This window comes from Elephas maximus, chromosome 3 (genome assembly GCF_024166365.1).
Source record: "Elephas maximus indicus isolate mEleMax1 chromosome 3, mEleMax1 primary haplotype, whole genome shotgun sequence".
Lineage (NCBI taxonomy): Eukaryota > Metazoa > Chordata > Mammalia > Proboscidea > Elephantidae > Elephas > Elephas maximus.
The window spans coordinates 55,238,515-55,256,876 of NC_064821.1; the positions used below are offsets into that span (position 1 = coordinate 55,238,515).

Consider the following 18,362-nt stretch of genomic DNA (forward strand, 5'->3'; position numbering starts at 1 on the left):
ATAAAAAGACCAAACTTAATGGTCTGACTGAGACTGGAGGAATCCCGGCGGCCATGCTCCCCAGACCTTCTGTTGACACAGGACAGGAACCATCCCCGAAGACAACTCATCAGAAATGAAAGGGACTGGTCAGCGGGTGGGGGAGAGACGCTGATGAAGAGTGAGCTATTTATATCAGGTGGACACTTGAGATTGTGTTGGCAACTCTTGTCTGGAGGGGGGATGGGAGGATAGAGAGAGAGGGAAGCAGGCAAAATTGTCAAGAAAGGAGAGACTGAAAGGGCTGACTCAAGAGGGGGAGAGTAAGTGGGAGTAGGGAGTGAGATGTATGTAAACTTATATGTGACAGACTGATTGGATTTGTAAACGTTCACTTGAACCTTAATAAAAGTTATTAAAAAAAAAAAAAAGATAATCCTATGAGGCAGTTCTACTCTGTCCTATAGGGTCACTATGAATTGGAATCGAAAATTAAACTTTGGATCTCAGCCCACCTAACTGTACCAATGGTCACTCCTTAATGGCTGCTCAATATGCCCACTCACCAAACCACTTTGGATACTCACAGGCATCACGGAGTCCTCCAGAGCCAACGGTCACTGGCCTGGGCACCTCTGGTCTGAGAACCTCTGGCCTGAGCTCAGCTGGTTGGAGCTTGTCAGGCCCCAGCACCACTGTAGGGAGATGTCGCATGTTCAACCTCGATGGATCCTGCTTAACCGCTCTCAGCTCACCTGGGTTGAGGCCCATTGGTCCATGCACGAGGTCCAGGGGTCTGACATCCAGATGCTCCTTTGCTACTTGGCAACTCGTGCTCAGTAATGAAGCCAGCATGTCCTGGCCTGTGTCCTGTAAGCAGGAGATGAACAAAGGAAGGGCCTGGCTCCCTCGAGTCTCTAGATCTGTGACCAGCTGCCTGGCCTGATCCCGCCGAGATCCAGAGCCTGCCCGCTGTTTGGAAAGAAAGAGAAAGCACTAATTACCCAAGAGAGCAGTGGTAGTTCAGCAGTAGAAGTCGCTCCTTCTATGCAGGATATCGGGTTTGATTCCTGGCCAATGTACCTCAGGCACAGTCATCACCCATCTGTCAGTGGAGGTTTGCATGTTGTTATGATGCTGAACAGGAGCTTGGTGGGGTAGTGGTTCGAATCCAACAGCTGCTCCTTGGAAACCCTATGGGGCAGTTCTACTCTGTCCTACAGGGTTGCTACGAGTCAGAATCAACTCCACAGCCATGGGTTTGTTTTTTGTTTGTTTACAATGTTTAACAGGTTTCAACAGAGCTTCCAGACGAAGACAGACTAGAAGAAAGGCCTAGCGATCTACTTCCAAAAATTAGCCAATGAAAATCCTATGGATCACAATGGTCTGATTTACAACCGACCATGGGGATGGCTCAGGAACAGGCAGCATTTCATTTCGTTGTGCATGGAGTCACCATGAGCCAGGGGCTGAGACTTAACAGCAGCTAACAACTGCAGCAATCACCTAAGCACTTTCTCGGTGACTCTCATCTTGCCCCCTCATTTTCCCCCTAGTATAAGTCTAAGCAGAGCCCCGGTGGCACCCGTGGTTAGAAGCTACTGCTGCTAACCAAAACATTGGCAGTTCAAATCCACCAGCTGCTCCTTAGAAACCCTACGGGGCAGTTCTACTCTGTCCTACAGGGTGCTATGAGTCAGAATCAACTCGATGGCAGAGGGTTTGGTTTGGTTTTTGGTTTATAAATCTAAGCAATCAGGCACATGGCCAAGAATTGAGACTGCAGGTAAACCGAGTCCATGCCACTTGCCAATCTTTGATTATTCAATCAGTATTTTGGAGACATCTACTATGTGCCCAGCACTGTGCTAAGTGCTGACAATACAGTGACCAGTCTCAGCCCTTAAGGACAAAATATCTAGTAGAGGAACACAAATGGACAGGACACCCAACTCAGACTTGGGAGGGTCAAAAAAGCCCCCAGGAGGGGATGTCTTACCTGAGATCCCTGGGACCATTAGGAAGTAAAAAGCGAACTCAGAGAAACACAAGCAGGTAGAGGGGAGGACAGTGGTGAAAGACAAGGCATGCACATGGTCATGCCAAGAAATTTACCCTGAGAGCTGTGAGGAGCCACAGACAAGTTTTAAGATGGAAGTGACGGAGTGAGGTCTGTCTTTTAGACAAATCATCGTGGGGCAGGGTGGGCAATGGAAGGGAGTAAGACACAGCTGGCCAGGAGGCAGCAAAGACAGTGCAGCTGGTATGGAAAGTAGTGAGAGGATGGATCAGAGAAACGAGGAGGGAGAGTTGTTAGGACATGGGCATTGATTGGGTGGACTGTGAAGATGGAGAACGGTCAAGGTCAGCACACAGATGTCAGGATGGGGGGGCTGGTCACTAAAACTGGGAGCAAGGTGGAACAGGGAAAAGACACTAGTCATTTACTGTTTATCTCTGCTGTCGTTTGAGACCCGGCACCGGCTAATGCCTAGGGATACATGGGAGAAGATATCAGCCTATCCTCAAATAACCTACAGCAGCACTGGAGAACTTTCCATGATGATGGAAATGTTTTTTATCTTCACTGTCCAATATAGTAGCCATTAGCCACATGTGGCTGCTAAGCACGTGAGACGTGACACGTGACTACCTTCTCCTACTGAAGACTTCCTCTAACAATCAGGCAAGACTCCTGGGTGGTTCAGAAACCAGAGACTCAGCCTGCAAGAAGCCTACATTGTACTGGACCAATAAAGTCAGGGGTCAAGAGCCAGGGACCTCTGTAAGCCATTCACACCCCCTGCACCTCATGGTAGGAAACACCTCCTATGCCCTCCTATCTCACAGCTAAGACAATAGACATGAAAGTGCTATTAAAGAAAACTTGAAATGTTTATTGTTCTTTCCAACTTCCATTACCTGCATCAAGTTCCCTGATCTCCAAAACCCCTTACGAAATATAAATTTAGGAGGGGCTGCCCAAACAGAACAGGACACAGCTAGCCACCACCTGTGGGGCCCCTACTCTGTGCCCGACGCTGCTCCAAGTGTGTCACATCCATTATCTCGTTTAGTGCTCATAACAATACTACTGTTGTCCCCATTTCACAGCTGAGGAAACTGAGGGTCAAAGAGGTTAAGTGATTTATCCAGGAACACACTGCCCGGCAGTCTGACGCCAAAATGGGTGACCTGACCCTCTACCTCTTTCTTGCAAGAAACACAAGTATCACAGCAGCTAGACAGCAAACGCTGATGGCTTTAGCAAATCTCCCAACAGGTGTTTGGAACTGTCTGATTCTAGTGGGCTCCAAGGCGTTAGGGAAAATGGTGTTCCCATTCAGTGGTCTCCCAGAGGGTGGGTGCTGGGTGGCATGGAAGGGAGAGGGGAGGGCGCGTATGTAGGTCTTTACCCCAGCGAAGCCACTAAGTGTATTGGAAGTCTGCGGGCGACGCGGAATGTGGAGGAGGAAACAGTGGGGGGAGAGCCGGCGGGGCGGGGGCGCACCTGGATGTCTTCGATCATGTCAGGCGTGAAGAGCCCGCGGTTAAGCAGCGCGTCCCAGAGCTCAGCCACCTGCAGTTCGCGGACCAGTCGCACCCGGCACCGCCGCAGGAGCTGCCGATCGGCCTCGTCCATGGCGGGCAGGATCCGGGACCCCGGTCGGCCTTCGTCCGCTTCCGGGCCTGGCTTCTGACCCCCACCCCACCCCAGGACCCGCCCCGCGCTGCGCCATGGCCCCGCCCCCGCATCTCTGTCCCGCCTGTACCCCGCCCCGTCTCCGCCAGCCACGCCTCCACACCGCCAGGACACGCCCCCACCCCGCCCCAAGACTCGCCCATGCCCTGTTCGTCACCTCGCCACCATCCCTAGGCCCTGCCCTCGCGCCACAGATCCGCCCCAGGACCCGCCCCAAGGCCAGCCTCCAGGCCCCGCCTCCAGGCCCCGCCTCCAGGCCCCGCCTCCAGGCCCCCGCTCGTACCTTGCCCGGTCACCGCACTACTAAAGCCCGTCCCCACGCCACAGATACGCCCCAGGACCCGCCCCTGCGTCGCCCCCTGCCTATAGGTCCCGCCTCCAGGCTCCGCCCCAGGATCTGCCCTGCCCCATCACTGCACCACCTCCAAGACGCTCCGCCCCGCCACTGCCTCCCGTCATCGCCCCGCCCCTAGAATTCACCCCCCTTTTTCCTTCCCCCTTGTGGGACATAAACCCTCGTGGCGTAGTGGTTAAGAGCTGCATCTGTTAACGGAAAGGTCGGCAGTTCAGATCTACCAGGCGCTCATTGGAAACCGTATAGGGCAGTTCTACTCTGTCCTATAGGGTTACTATGAATCGGAATGGACTCCACAGCAGAGGGTTTTTTGGTTTCTTGTGGGACCTGCCCACACATCGCCAGTTCCCTGCAGGACCCGCCTCCCGGATCCGCCTCAAGACCCACCCCCACATCGCTGCCCCGCCTCCCGAGGGCTGATAACTCTTGTCTATTGTGGCGCCCGGAAATCTGGTGGCGTAGTAGTTAAGTGCTACGGCTGCTAACCAAAGGGGCAGCAGTTTGAATCCCCCAGGTGCTCCTTGGAAACTCTGTGGGGCAGTTCTACTCTGTCCTATAGGGTCGCTATGAGTCGGAATCCACTCGAAGGCACTGGGTTTGGTTTTTTGTTTTTTTGTGTGTGGCATCCGTTCCTGGAGTGCCAAGGACCCCTCGCCAGAATTCACGAAAACCCTGCTTGGGGTTTGGGGGGCACAGTGCTAGTGAGAAGGACAACTATGCCTGCAGCCAGGGTCTGCCCGACCCTATTCAACCCCCTCGTAGGTATGGCTCCCACTAGCCTCCTCCCCTGCGTACAATTAAAACCACTTGTCTCCCCCTACTCTGTGCCCAGATCTCGCTGCTTTGTCCCGTGTTCCAAACACGCTCCTTGTCAACCAAAAGCCCAACCTTTAAGGCGCCTCCATACACTTCTCTCCCTCCCACCGTAAAAGTAACCAAACAAAACCTATCTCGGTTAAGTCAGTTGGACTCACAGCGACACTATAGGACGCTATAGAACTGCCCCATAGGGTTTCCAAGGCTGTAAATCTTTACTGAAGTAGACTGCCACATCTGTTCCAACCGCCAAGCTTTCGGTTAGCAGCTGAGCGCTTAATCACTGCACCACCAGGACTCCTTTCTCTCACCCTCAAAAAAAAACAAACGCATTGGCCTCGAGTCAATTCCAACTCATAGCCATCCTGTAGGATAGAATAGAGCTGCCCTATAGGGTTTCCAAGGAGTGACTGGTGGATCCGAACTCCCCACCATTTGGTTAGCAGCATTGCACCACAGGGCACCACCCTAGCACCTCCCAAAAAAAGAGAAAATGCAGGAATCTAGTCCTCTGAACTCCCATAGTTTTTATGGCTCGTTTTCACATTTCGAAAATCTTGTTATGTCCTGCCAAGTCCGTTCTGACCTGTAGCAACCCTACGTACAACAGAATGAAACACTGCACAATCGTGAGCCATCCTCACAATCGTTATGCTTGAGCCCATTGTTGCAGCCACTGTGTCAATCCATCTCTTGTGAGGGTCTTTCTCTTTTTCATTGACTTCCACTTTACCAAGCATGATGTCCTTCTCCCGGGACTGATCCCTCCTGATAATATGTCTGAAGTACGTGAGACGAAGTCTTGCCATTCTTGCTTTCAAGGAGCACTTTGGCTGTACTTCCAAGACAAACTTGTTCATTCTTCTGGCAGTCAATGGTTATATTCAATATTCTTTGCTGACACCATAATTCAAGGGCATCAATTCTTTTTCTGTCTTTTCTTATTCATTGTCCAGCTTTCACATGCATATGAGGCAATTGAAAATACCATGGCTTGGGTCAGGTGCACCTTAGTCCTCCAAGTGATATTTTTGCTTTTTAACACTTTAAGGAGGTCTTTTGCAGCAGATTTGCCCAATGAAATATACATTGTTTGATTTTTTTTTTTTTTTTTTTTTTTTTTTACTGCTGCTTCTATGGGAGTTGATAGTGGATCCAAGAAAAATAAAATCCTTGACAACTTCGTTTGTCATGATGTTACTTATTGGTCCAGTTATGAGGATTTTTGTTTTCTTTATGGTAAGGTGCCTCCATTCTGAAAGCTATACTCTTTGATCTTCATCAATAAGTGCTTCAAGAATAGTTGCTTCTATTTGTTGAGTATTTGCTATGGGTCCAGTCGCTGGGCTAGCCACTTTATATGCATTATAGCAATTGTCCCTCACTAAAAAATTTATTTACAATCCTGCCAGGGAAGTATTCTTTTCTCCCATTTTACAGATGTGTACGCTGGGCTCAGAGAAGTAAAGTCACCATTCAAGGTCACACAGTAGTAAGTGGAAGACGCAGGCAAGATTCAAACCCAAACCTGATTCCAAAGCCAACACTCAACCAGGAGTCCACCTTAGAAACTAATCTCTTGAGAGCAAAACTTCAGCCCCATTCATTTATTTATTCAACAAATATTTATTGAGGGCCAGTAAGTCGCTATGAGTCAGAATCGACTCAACAGCAGTGGGTTTTTTTGGGTATATGCCAAGGTTCGTGTAATGTGGAAGTGAAGAAAACAGACAAAAACTCCCGCCCTTAAAAGGCTTACACTCCAGAGGGGGGAAGACAGATGGTAAACAATATAAATAAATAAAAGATATAGTATGTTAGATAGTGACAAGTGCTAAGAAAAAACAAACTGGGCTGGGGGAAATGAACTCTGTCGATATATCCCCTAGAGACCTATATCATCGGCTCAAAGAAAGTTTGCCTCGTTCACCTGTACCCCTCCCCCTGACACACACACACACACACACACACACATCCTGTCCCAGCACATTCTAGGGTGGACCTCATTTTTCGTAAATGGGATTAGGAGTCCAAGATTCTAGGCATAGCCCCTCTATTGAATGGTCCTGTGACCTTGGGCACATCCCTGCCCTTCTCTGGTCTTCAATCTCTCCATCAGTACAAGGAGCAGTTGGGCTAAAAAGGATCCCTAAGGTCCCTTCCAACTCTGACGCTTTAGGATTCTATGAATAGGGTTAAAGAGAGCAGGGACCAAAGACTGTTTCCCAACCCTAGCAACTGTTGCCAGACGAGGGCCACCTCCTGGTAGGAGTGGAAATCCCTTCCTGGAACGGGGAGGTCTTTCTGGCGTCCCATCATGCATCACGACTACGCCTCGCTAGGAGGCACGTTTTAGCCTCTTTGGTCACGACCATCCATTTGGAGCCAGCCAAAGACCGCCCATCGTCCCTATGGCAACCACTACTAGTCCACGCGCAGACGGCGGGTGGCAAGGATCAAAACATATGCGCAAACTAGAAGCCTTCGACCTGCTCAGTCCGCACCGTCTGTGCGCTGGCCCTTTAAGGGTCACGTGATTCCGCTGTAGCTAGTCTCCTCCTCCTTCCCCTACCCAGGCCGAGCGGGCGCTGGTGTGGACCGGAGGCTCCCGGCCCGGCGGACCGACTGGAGCACAGACGCTGCAGCCGGTTAGGCCGGTGCCCTTCCGGGTAACTTCTTCTCGGCGTGACGCGCGGAGCCGCGAATGCGGCGGAGCCGGGCAGGCTCAGGGATCTCCCCGTCAGTTCCTTCTAGGGCCCGGGGGGAATCGGGAGCCGACAGGGCTGGGCCCAGGGCGCTTGGGGGGCGGCGGGGGTGCAGGCCGCTCCTGGAGGGTTGCGACCCCCGGCGGAAGCTCGAGACGAGGCTCAGACCCGGAGCGTGTCCGTGGGAGCGCCTGTCTGGTAAAGGATGCTGTCCGAGGGCGGGCAGCCTACCTGTTGGGCAGGTGGTTTCTTGCCCTGAGAACGCCACAAACTTCACAGCCCCCGCCCCTTGGGTCCTCTCACTGGAGCGGGCTGACACAGTTGAATAAGGCAGTGAACGTACTGTAGAAATAATAACACTAAGTACCACCTACTGATTGTTGATCCTGTGCTAAGTAAATTCTTTATGTACATTAAATCTCCATGATGATCCTTCAAAGTAGTAGTATTTATTCTTATGTTATAAATAAGCGCAGTAGATACTTAGTAAGCTGAAGTCACTTACCCAAGGTCATAAAGTGGTTGAGGATTGATTTCAATCCTTGTCTGATTCCAAAGCCCATGTGTTTAACCATTAACTACACCTCCTTGGCTTTTAGCAAACTGTACTGATCCAAAGACACTGTAGAATAGAATGGGTTGTCTTAACAAGGAAGAAATTGGTTTGTTTTAGAATTATATTTAGCATGCATGTAGTCCTAAACACTGGTCATCAGATTAATCACTTTTGTAGGGACTCCTAGGCAGCATTAGACTTCCGCTTGTCAAAATCCACTGCTGTTACAGCTTTGTCCCTCTTGAGTAAGGAAGGTGTCATACTATAGATTTGAACCTTAAAACTTTAGTAATTTATGAAAAATCAAGGTAGATATGACCCTTGAAAAAAGTCATTGCATATAGTGTCACAAAGATCATAATCCTGAAGTGTAAATGTCGGGGCAATACCACCGCTACTTTGTTTATTAACCATTCACAGTTATTTCCAAAACCTGCAATGAACTCAGTTACTACACTCAACCAGAGTTGGAGCATAAATTATGTTGAGACCATGCCTGTTGTATAGTCTTTGCCATTAATCCTGTTTTACGTGAAAAACTATATTTTTTCTCACCACTTTTTATTTCTCCTCTGAGGCCTTCATTTATATTGACCTTACTGCTAATGATTAAATTAAAGAGTATCTTCTCCGCTTACCCTGTCTGAGTGAGCATGGTGAGAAAGAATGGAATTGAGGCACACCAAGTCTAACCATATGGTTTTTCAAGAGTATTTCACTTTCCTGTTTGTACTTACTTAATGCCCAAGAATGCCACAGCTATGTCATTTTGTAGTTTAGCAAATGGTAAATCCTGTGATTGCCTGAGTTTATTTAGCACGTGTTCAAGCAAAGTAGTCTTAAAGTTTAAACTCACTGTCAGAGTAAATGAAATAGTTTATTTGAGATGCAGTTGCCTTAATTTTCTAATTATATTTTCCCGCATTCACTTATTATTTTCTTCATCTCATTCATTTCTAAAACTTTTCTAATCCAAGGATTCTGGAGAGTTGCTATTAGTTCTTATTGCTCATCTTTTCATCTATAGTAGTTCTTATTTGGGGTGTTCAAAAATAGTAGAGACTGTTGATTTAAGAGAGATGGTCAAACAGCTTGACACTTTTCTTGCAAAATATCTTTTGTTTTGTGTTCCATCCCTATATCTTACGTCTAAAAAACAAGACTGTCCAGGTGTCTGCCACTGAAACTTATTGCCTCTTCAATCATTTCAGCTCTGGAAAGGAAGAGAAATGGAAGTGAAAAAGTTGAGCATTTCCTGGCAATTCTTGATAGTTCTGGTTCTGATCCTGCAAATTCTGTCTGCGTTGGATTTTGACCCATACAGAGTCCTAGGGGTCAGCCGAACAGCCAGTCAGGCTGATATTAAAAAGGCTTATAAGAAGCTCGCCCGGGAATGGTAGGTGAAACAAAGAAATAGCAGTTTAATATAAGCTAAGCAGTTTTAGCAGGGAAATGAAATCTTAAGTTATGATTAGCTTTTATTTGTCTCTGTCTCTGTGTTCAGTAAATATATGTACATATATCTGTCTAAAATATTTTGTGTGGGAGAATTAACTTTCATGTTATTCTATTAATTTTGAGTGATGAGATCAAACCTTTGTTATTATGAAACTCCCTTTTGGGAATTCTTGGACTTAAAGAATTGCCCTAGGTACTGTTTTCATTTTTAATATTAAAGTAGGATGAGAGCTTTAATTAAAAAAAAAGAAAAGAAAAACACTATGTAATCAACAGTGGATGAGGTGTCCTTCCCAAGATATGCTACTCATGATGTAACTCTAAATGAGTGTGATTACTAAAGGGAACACTACCAATCCTGTTCCCCAAATTATTAATTTTTAAACTTTTAAAAATTTTTAGAGTATCTTTAACTATATTTTACTCTATATTTTAGAGTATCTATAACAATATGTGTATAAATTTTCTCTGAGAAATTAACAGCTCAAGTTAATTTCTCAGAGAAAATTTATACACATATTGTTATGTGACAGTAGTTGTAATCCCTGTAATGTAACAGCACATTCCCCCTTTCCACCCCAGGTTTCCCGTGTCCATCCAACCAGCTCCTGTCCCTTCTTGCCTTCTCATCCTGCCTCCGGACAGGAGCTACCCATTTGGTTTCGTGTATCTGCTTGAACTAAGAGGCACAATCTTCATAAGAATTATTTTATGTTTTATAGTCCAGTCTAATCTTCGTCTGAAGAGTGGGCTTTGGGCATGGTTTTAGTCCTGGGTTAACAGAGCGTCCAGGGGCCATGGCCTCAGGAGTTCCACCAGTCTCAGTCAGACCATTAAGTCTGGTCTTTTTATGTGAATTTGCATTCTGCTCCACACCTTTCTTCTGCTCCGTCAGGGACTCTCCATGAGTAAGAACTTTTTGATCTCAATTTAAAAAGAATATTCAGGAACTGAATATGTTACTTTAAAAAACTATAGAAACATCATAAGTGTACCCTTAGAGCATATGCTGGAGAATATACAAGTATTTGTGAATTCGCAGGATAGCAATAAGCCTAAAACTTATTTTGGACAGATGTCATCGGTTTCTTCCACTAATGCTTTGGCCGTGGCAAAGAAGCAGAAGTGTTGGATTATATAACTGAAGGGGAAGCAGGAGGAGGAAGGGAAGGAAAGGACACAGGTAACTGCAAGCTAGGTGAACCAACTATAACTAATGAAAGAAGGTTTGGAATGGGAACCGTCATTGAGCACCTACTACAGGCTCCAGGTGCTATGCTTTTTATCTCTTTTAAACCTTATAATTGCCCTATGAGGGAGGATATGGTTGTCCCTTTTTAACAGATGAGGATATTGAGGCTCAGCATTGTTAAATCTCTATTCAGCTCTGGGTTCCGTAGTTTGACCTTCTGCACCAGCAGGTAGTTTATCAGGGTTTTTTGTTGTTTGCTTTTTAATCACTTGCCTGTCTGGGCAGAAGTAAGGGTGAGTGGGTTAATATTTAGGTGGAAAGGAGCTGCTTGGGATAGGATGACGTTACGGAGAAGCAAAGCTGCCGCATGCAAATGACGTTGCAGGCTGCGCATGGCTCTGCCTGGTGCCATTATTCTTCAGTGGGAAGGTGAAACTTGTTGTCAAACTGGTTTCAGTAAAAGTAAAAGTAGTTCAAATATAATGTTTTGAGAAACTAAGTATTTTAGACCATATTTCATCTCAGAAGGAATCCAGAATCAGATGCTAAATACACAACCTCTAATTGTGCTTGACTTCTTTCCAGGGACTCTCTTTACCCTAAAGTTGCTTTCTACCTTATTTCAAACTCTTGCTTCTTTAAAGCAAAAATAGATAAATCTGTAGTTAACTCATAGGGTAGCAACATTCTTTTGAGCCAGGTACAGTCTTTGATAAAGTTTTAAGAGCAGAAATGGTAACTTGAGTATGCAGGGCCCCTTAAAACGTACAGCTTTGACTTTTCTGTCTTCCGGAGCTGAAAAGGGTGTTATGATATTAAGTGAGTCACATGCCTCTCTTCCATAATTAGATTCTCAACAGGAATAACTCATCACCGCAGAAATAGTATCATTCAGTGAAAGTCTAAATTTCACTTTTCCTTTGTATTTCTACTGAATTATTATTTTTTGTTATTTTGGTTGTGGCATTGTTTTATCACTGAAATAGTTTAAGTTTCACTTGATAATGGTTATACAACTTGTAATGTTTCCTGGTTAAAATTTTCAGAGTGAGCTGTAGCAGGAAGAAGTGGTTACTTGTTGACTTGGATCTGTAGCCTTCCGCTACTATGTTTGGCTGCTTCATAGTGTTTCTCAAGAGCTCTCTCCTTGATCGGTAAAACCATTTCAGGTCACTTTTTTCTCAGGAAAACTGTTTCTCTCCCAATAATTACGTTTTATCATAGGTACTTTTCTTTTGGAATCCACGTTAGCAAAAAAAAAAAAAAAAACCTATTCCCACCCCAAGAAAATAGCGTCATAAAATTTGAAGCAAATGAATGTAAGGTGGTTCAGTCAAGTGAACAGTAAATGGATTTGTCTGATACTTTACTGTGTCACCTTTTTTACCTTCATTTTGATTGTTTTAGGGAGAATTAGATAGCCTGGTCAGAATCAGCTGGACGGCAGTGGGTTTGGTTTTTAGTTTGGTTTAAATAGCCTGTAGAATCCACGCACAACATTTTCTTCACTCTGAAATTTAAAAAACATTTATTGCAGTTCATGAAGTGATTTCATATACACTGAAAATAGCATTGGACAGTACTTTCCTAGGGCTGAATTTATCCTTTTCTAAATGTTTTCAATTTTGCCTCTTCCTGCAGTTAGGGGAGTATCCCTCATAAGCTGAAAACTGTCTTGTGGTTTCCTCCCTGCTCTTGGGCCTTGACTTCCTCTGTTTCAGGATTTGTAGTTTCTAACACAGTGGCCCTCAAGACTCTGTCTTTAATTAATTCTTCTTAAAAGCTGCTTCCCACCTTTCTTCCTTTACAGAGTTCTGTGTGTGAAGTCTTAGCTTATATGGTTGCATAATTTTATCTTCTCGATCTTTAACCTAAGTTTAAATACTGAAAACACTTTTTTTTTTTTTTTTTGTCATTCAGAACATGCTCCGGAGCCTCCATCTCGTTTCATTTAGTCATGCAGTTTTCATTATGCCTAGCTGAGGTTTTTTTTTTTTTTTTCACTAATATTCATAACAAGAGTCAAAGGTTTAAGTTAAGAGAGGAATGATGTTTAAATTCAACAGTTAGCATTTTGAAGTTAATTTTTAGAGAAATCAGAATATGTGGTATAATTCATTCAACATGTTTCTGCTGGAATAAGTTGGTGAAGTTGTAGGGTTTTTTTAAATTCTAGTGTATCTGATGTTGTATTTAGTAGTCATTTGCTTCCCAGTGGATTGTTTCTTTCCAGAGCCTTTGCTAGAGGAAATTCACTAGAAGTTAGCAGAAGTTACTACATAAAGAATAAGCGCTGTACCGCAGAGTCTCTTCATAAAAAGACGATTGAAAAATCAATCAGTATAAAACACTGATTTAGATCTTAGGGGGCTCCAAGGAAGTAAATCCCAGTTCCTACTTTCCAGGACTTTAAAATACTGGAAGCTGAAATTGGTATAAACACAAGAAGATTACAAAATAATACTTGACAGCGAGATGGATACAGTTAATTGCCATCTGTGTGTAATGGCAAATGTTGAATATTAAATAGCAAATGTTGAAGATTTCATTCTGTCTGATATCAGTTGAAGTAAATTTGCATAAACTCTAGACTTTTCTCACATCTTAAAACGTGGCTTTGATATCATTATCCACTTATGGGTAAAAAAGCAATCATAGGTAGAATGGAGTAAGCAGGGTGGTGATATTGAAAATTAAAATGTTCTCATTTGAAAGTCAGCAGCAAGATAGTATTTGGAAGATAGCTGTTAATGAACAAATTCATGGTGCATCCTAAAAGCTGTTTCCTGTGTCTTCCCAAGTTGGCAGAAGAAATGCCTACGTCAGTATCATTCTAACATTGGGATGAAATGCCGCCACCTGGGAAAAGATGTTGATTCGTATTCATAAGTGACTTTAGCCTTGAGCTAGCTTTCACAGCGTTCAGGAGCATTCCTCTGTGAAATGCTACAGTTCTGTCTGATGCTTTGAAAATGTGCCTAGCTGGAGTGCTTCAGGAAGAAATTGCCTGTTTCGAGGTTTCATTTATTACAGTCACATGAAGCAACTGTTTGCTTCTACCAGTTATTTTAAGGAACTGTCCTGAAAAAATGGCCTCCCACTTGCCTCCGATACAGCAAACTGTGTATACAAGGATGTTAATTGGCCATGTATAAAAAATTAAATCCATTCTTACTGTTTGCCTATTTGTGTTTCAGGCATCCTGACAAAAATAAAGATCCGGGAGCAGAAGACAAGTTCATTCAAATTAGCAAGGCTTACGAGGTACCTTGCCAAACTTTGTGATGTATCCATTAGCCCTTTTAAAATCTACCTTAGACGATCAGTTTTATAAAGCCTTCTCAGAAAGAGCATTTTCCACACGCCTTGACCCAGTTTCTAGATGACGGCAGAGAGAACGTATTTGGCCACATCCATTATGTTGAAATAAGTGCCTGAACACTTCAGCTCTTGAAAAGACTGACCTATTTTAAAAGCTTTAATTGGAATTGTAGAATTACCCTGAGTTCATGTCTCTGTTGCCTTTTAGAAACTTACATTAAAGAATTACAGGCCAGTTTCCCTATATGTGTTAAAGTCACACAAGGTTACACACACATTTAAAGACAAGATTTTCAACATTTTCCAACCCATCAGCTTCAGTAGGTTGGTCTAGAATGTGCAGAAAAGATAAGCCGCGCCTTCCTGAATCTGGAGGGCATTGCCCCTCACAGACAGTGCTCAGCACACGGGATGACATGTCACCCTCAAGCGGATTCTCAAATTTTAGATTTCAAAGTTGTTTTTTAAGTAAAACAAAGTTAACTAGGCACTGAACTCAGTTCTGTGGCTACTTTTTGTTTTTCACAGCTTTGCATGTCTTGCCTTGAATTATTTCAACTCATAAGGTATGAGTGAGCCAGCTTTCTTGCGATTAAGCCCTGGTGATCAATGTTACGTCAAGTTTTATTTCTTTTACTGATGTGTTTAGTGTTACGATAGCTCAAAATCTTTAATGCTGAGATGAGCACAAGTATCTAAATAACCAGAGCATTTATTTTGGTCTTGAATTTTCTTTAAATGCTTCTACTGAGAGAAGAATTTCTTGGTATGTTGAATGAAAGTGTTTAGCTAATGTCATAATGTTTACGTATCATTTATTCCTATATCCTCTAAGCTGTTTATAGAAAACTCTTTTGGGCGAACTTTGTTTTGGTCTTTTTCTCTTTAGATTTCTTATTGTTTTGTGTTTTTTTCTTTCTTGTAGATTCTTTCCAATGAAGAAAAGAGATCAAATTATGATCACTATGGAGATGCTGGAGAGAACCAGGGCTACCAGAAGCAGCAACAGCAGCGAGAGTACCGCTTCCGACACTTCCATGAAAATTTTTATTTTGATGAATCATTTTTTCACTTCCCTTTTAACTCTGAGCGGCGGGACTCAGTTGATGAAAAGTATTTATTGCACTTCTCACATTATGTGAATGAAGTGGTTCCAGATAGCTTCAAGAAACCCTACCTCATTAAAATCACCTCAGATTGGTGCTTTAGCTGCATCCATATCGAGCCTGTTTGGAAAGAAGTTGTTCAAGAACTTGAAGGATTAGGTAAGATAATGTAATTCATTGGAAGATGTATATAGAGGAGAAGGTGGCTTAGATCTCTTGAATTAGATGGGATATTAGGGAGAAGAAGCCATTTATGTAATTTTTCTTCACAAGTTCGTGGTGATTGGTGTTTTCCAGGGGCACATTTTCAGAGAGGGGAAATGTATAAGCCACTTTCATTTTGCGTTGCCAATTTGAAGCTTTTTCTCCATAGTCTCCTAACATCCACTTGGGGACCTAATACATAGGAGAAGCTCAAAAATTAGTGGTTGAACAAAGCAGCTGAGCATCCATTTTAACACCTGTGGGTTTTGCAGGTAATCCTGATGACATGTGGTTTCACTCTGTAATGGCCATGGAGTACCAGCCTCAGTCACAGATTAGCCTTTCCTTATTCCACATTTACCACTTAGCGCCAGGAAGACTGTAGTGACTGAGAGAAGATATTTATTTTAATGACTCTTGAAAGTTGGAATTACTGAATTAAATGTCTGTGTATGTGTTTTGTAGATACTAGCAGACCTAGTCTTGAGTAACTAAAAAGAGACAAAGTCAAACATTGGGACCTGGATTTTTCTGGAGAGAGCATAGTGCCGAAAACCATCAGTTCATTCATTCTAAACATATTTTCAGTCTGTTGTTCAGAAGTGCTAAGGTGCTCACATTTGCACAACGCTTTCCTGATACTGCACAAAGAAGTTCTTAGAAGAAGATGAGGGAATAAGGTTAGCACAATGCCTACCGCGTGGCAGGCAGGCAGTAGATGCTTGCTGTTGATGTATAAATGAATGGTTAAGAAGGTGAGATCAGGTAGAAGCCACTGGATTGAACAGCTTCTTTGTCATGAAGCCTGATTGTGTTTTATGCTCTGCTAGGTAGTATACTTTAAACTGTTTAACCTCTTTATTTAGTCTAGGAGCTGGCATTAAGGCCCAATAGCAGAACATAAACATTAAACAATTATGTGATTTAGGATACTAATGCATTTACAGCCACATCAGGACTGGGCCAAGATTACATTTTAAGCATGCCAGGCAAGTATAGATTATGTGAGGTAGGTCTGTACAATGGTTATGACCACAGCTGTGGAGTCAGATAGGCCATTGTTTCCGTCTCAGCTCTGTAATTTAGTGTCTTTGTGTCCTTGGACAAACTACTTAACACAAGTTTCTTCATCTCCAAAAGTGAGTAATGATGCCAGACTAACAGTATCATTATGAAGATTAAATGAGGAAAAATACGTTTTCTCGAAGTGCTTGATACATACTAAGCCCTTAACAAATGAGCCTTAGAGAATTTCTGGTTAACTGGGTTTTTTAGTTTACAAAAGTCAGTTTTATTAAAGTACCTATTTTACAAAGCCTTTTTTAAGACCTTTCTTAAATTTATTAGTCTACTTAATTTAATTCACTGACTGATTATCAGCCACCGACTTTGGATTTATTTTTGAGCTGAGCCTTATTAAAAGGTCACTAGAAGTTGGCTGAGCAGAAAATGGAGGAGTAACTCCATACGCAGAGGGAACAAGCCTTGCAGAGAAACAAGAGCACCAAGTGTCCACAAAACAGCCAGCAGCTTGGGGTGTCTTAAGTGCGGGCCGTGTGCGTGGGAAAGGAGGAGCAGAGAGCATGCCGGGAGCCATGTAGTGAAGAACCTTAGACTCCTGGCTAAGGAAGCTGGACTTTGTTTTATAGTATGTGTATGTGATAAAGCCAAGAAAAGTTTTTGCATTGAAGAATGCCCTAGTCAGATCTATAATTCAGAAAGTCAGCTCTTAAAGCTGTGTGAAGGACGACTAAAGGAATGAGAGTAGGCACAGGGAAGTTACCAGGCCTGGCAAGAGAGAACCACTAGCCTCAACTAGGGCTGTAGGAGTAGAGAGTGTGGACAAGGGTAGGATTTTTCAGAGGGAAGATCATGGAGGCCTGAGGGACCTGGGTCCTGGAGATCGTGTGAATGTGAGAAATGAGGAAAAGAGAGGAGAAGGGGTCAAGACTGACTGCATCCTGATGTGAGCTACTGGGTGGACAGGGAGTACAGTAGAGAAGAGTGGAATGTGGGGAGAAGTGGTTTGACATGGGGACTAGAGTTTGGAAATACGGAGTATACTGATGTAAAAATAAACCCAAAAAACCAAACCCATTGCCGTCCAGTCGATTCTGACTCATAGCAGCCTTATAGGACAGAGTATAACTGCCCTATAGAGTTTTCAAGGAGTTCCTGGTAGATTCGAACTGCCAACCTTTTGGGTAGCAGCCGTAGCTCTTAACTACTGTGCCCCCAGCATTTTGATGTTAGACACTGGAGGGCATAAAATAACAAACATTATCATTGGACGTTGTGGTTGCCATGCATTGTGCTAAGTGCCTTGTGTGGCTCATCGTTATCCCCAAAACAACCCAGTGAGGGAGAGACTATTGTTATCCCCATTTTACAGATGAAGAGACTGAGGCCCAGGAAGATTAAAGAACTAATCTGAGATCACACTGCTCAGAAGCAGCAGTGTTGGGATATGGACCCAGAAGTCTAAGTCCAGAGTCCACTGTCTGAACCACTGGGTTGTACTGCTTCAGAAACAAGTAAAGCCTCATCCCTGCCCTCAGGAATCGCAATAAGAGACACACCTAACTCAGCACAGCATAGGCGGTGCTCGCCAGGAGGCGCATAGAGGCTGCCAGGGCATCACAGATGATGAGCATCTTGAAGATCAAACAGCACTTTTAGGGAGGCCCAGTTGGGATGATCATGCAGTGATTAGCCACCCTCACTTCTTATTTAAAAAGAACAAATTAGTCCTCTTTTCCAAGGAATTTCTAAGTATGTACCAATCTCATACTATCTAGGAAATGGGTCGGCCTAGACAGTGGTGAAAAGGTATATTCGTTTCTGCTTTAGCTTTCGCTTTAGCTCTGTGTCTTGATTTGGTTTTACTTCATGTCGTTGTACATCTTCGTAGTTTATTAACAGGTTTCTGTTTAGCTAGATTTGACAATGATGTGTTCTTACACT

At 44.0% G+C, this 18,362-nt stretch overlaps 2 protein-coding genes across 4 annotated transcripts in view; one reads left to right on the forward strand and one right to left on the reverse strand.

The window, feature by feature from the left end:
* LOC126072598 (caspase-9-like) overlaps nucleotides 1-3,675 on the reverse strand; it is a 34,123-nt gene extending 30,448 nt beyond the window's left edge. Inside the window, exons 1-2 of one of the 2 annotated variants that reach the window (XM_049877994.1) lie at nucleotides 3,494-3,675; nucleotides 735-951 (exon numbers count right to left, since the gene is read on the reverse strand). In XM_049877994.1, the coding sequence (XP_049733951.1) occupies nucleotides 735-951; nucleotides 3,494-3,625 (349 nt within the window). In that variant the 5' untranslated portion in view covers nucleotides 3,626-3,675. Of the gene's footprint in view, nucleotides 1-566; nucleotides 952-3,493 lie in introns of both variants that reach the window. The other variant, XM_049877993.1, reaches the window with a different exon arrangement.
* Nucleotides 3,676-7,423: 3,748 nt separating this feature from the next.
* DNAJC16 (DnaJ heat shock protein family (Hsp40) member C16) overlaps nucleotides 7,424-18,362 on the forward strand; it is a 35,200-nt gene continuing 24,261 nt past the window's right edge. The window contains exons 1-4 of one of the 2 annotated variants that reach the window (XM_049877998.1): nucleotides 7,424-7,525; nucleotides 9,329-9,513; nucleotides 13,965-14,031; nucleotides 15,014-15,353. In XM_049877998.1, the coding sequence (XP_049733955.1) occupies nucleotides 9,347-9,513; nucleotides 13,965-14,031; nucleotides 15,014-15,353 (574 nt within the window). In that variant the 5' untranslated portion in view covers nucleotides 7,424-7,525; nucleotides 9,329-9,346. The remainder of the gene's footprint in view (nucleotides 7,526-9,328; nucleotides 9,514-13,964; nucleotides 14,032-15,013; nucleotides 15,354-18,362) is intronic. The other variant, XM_049877999.1, reaches the window with a different exon arrangement.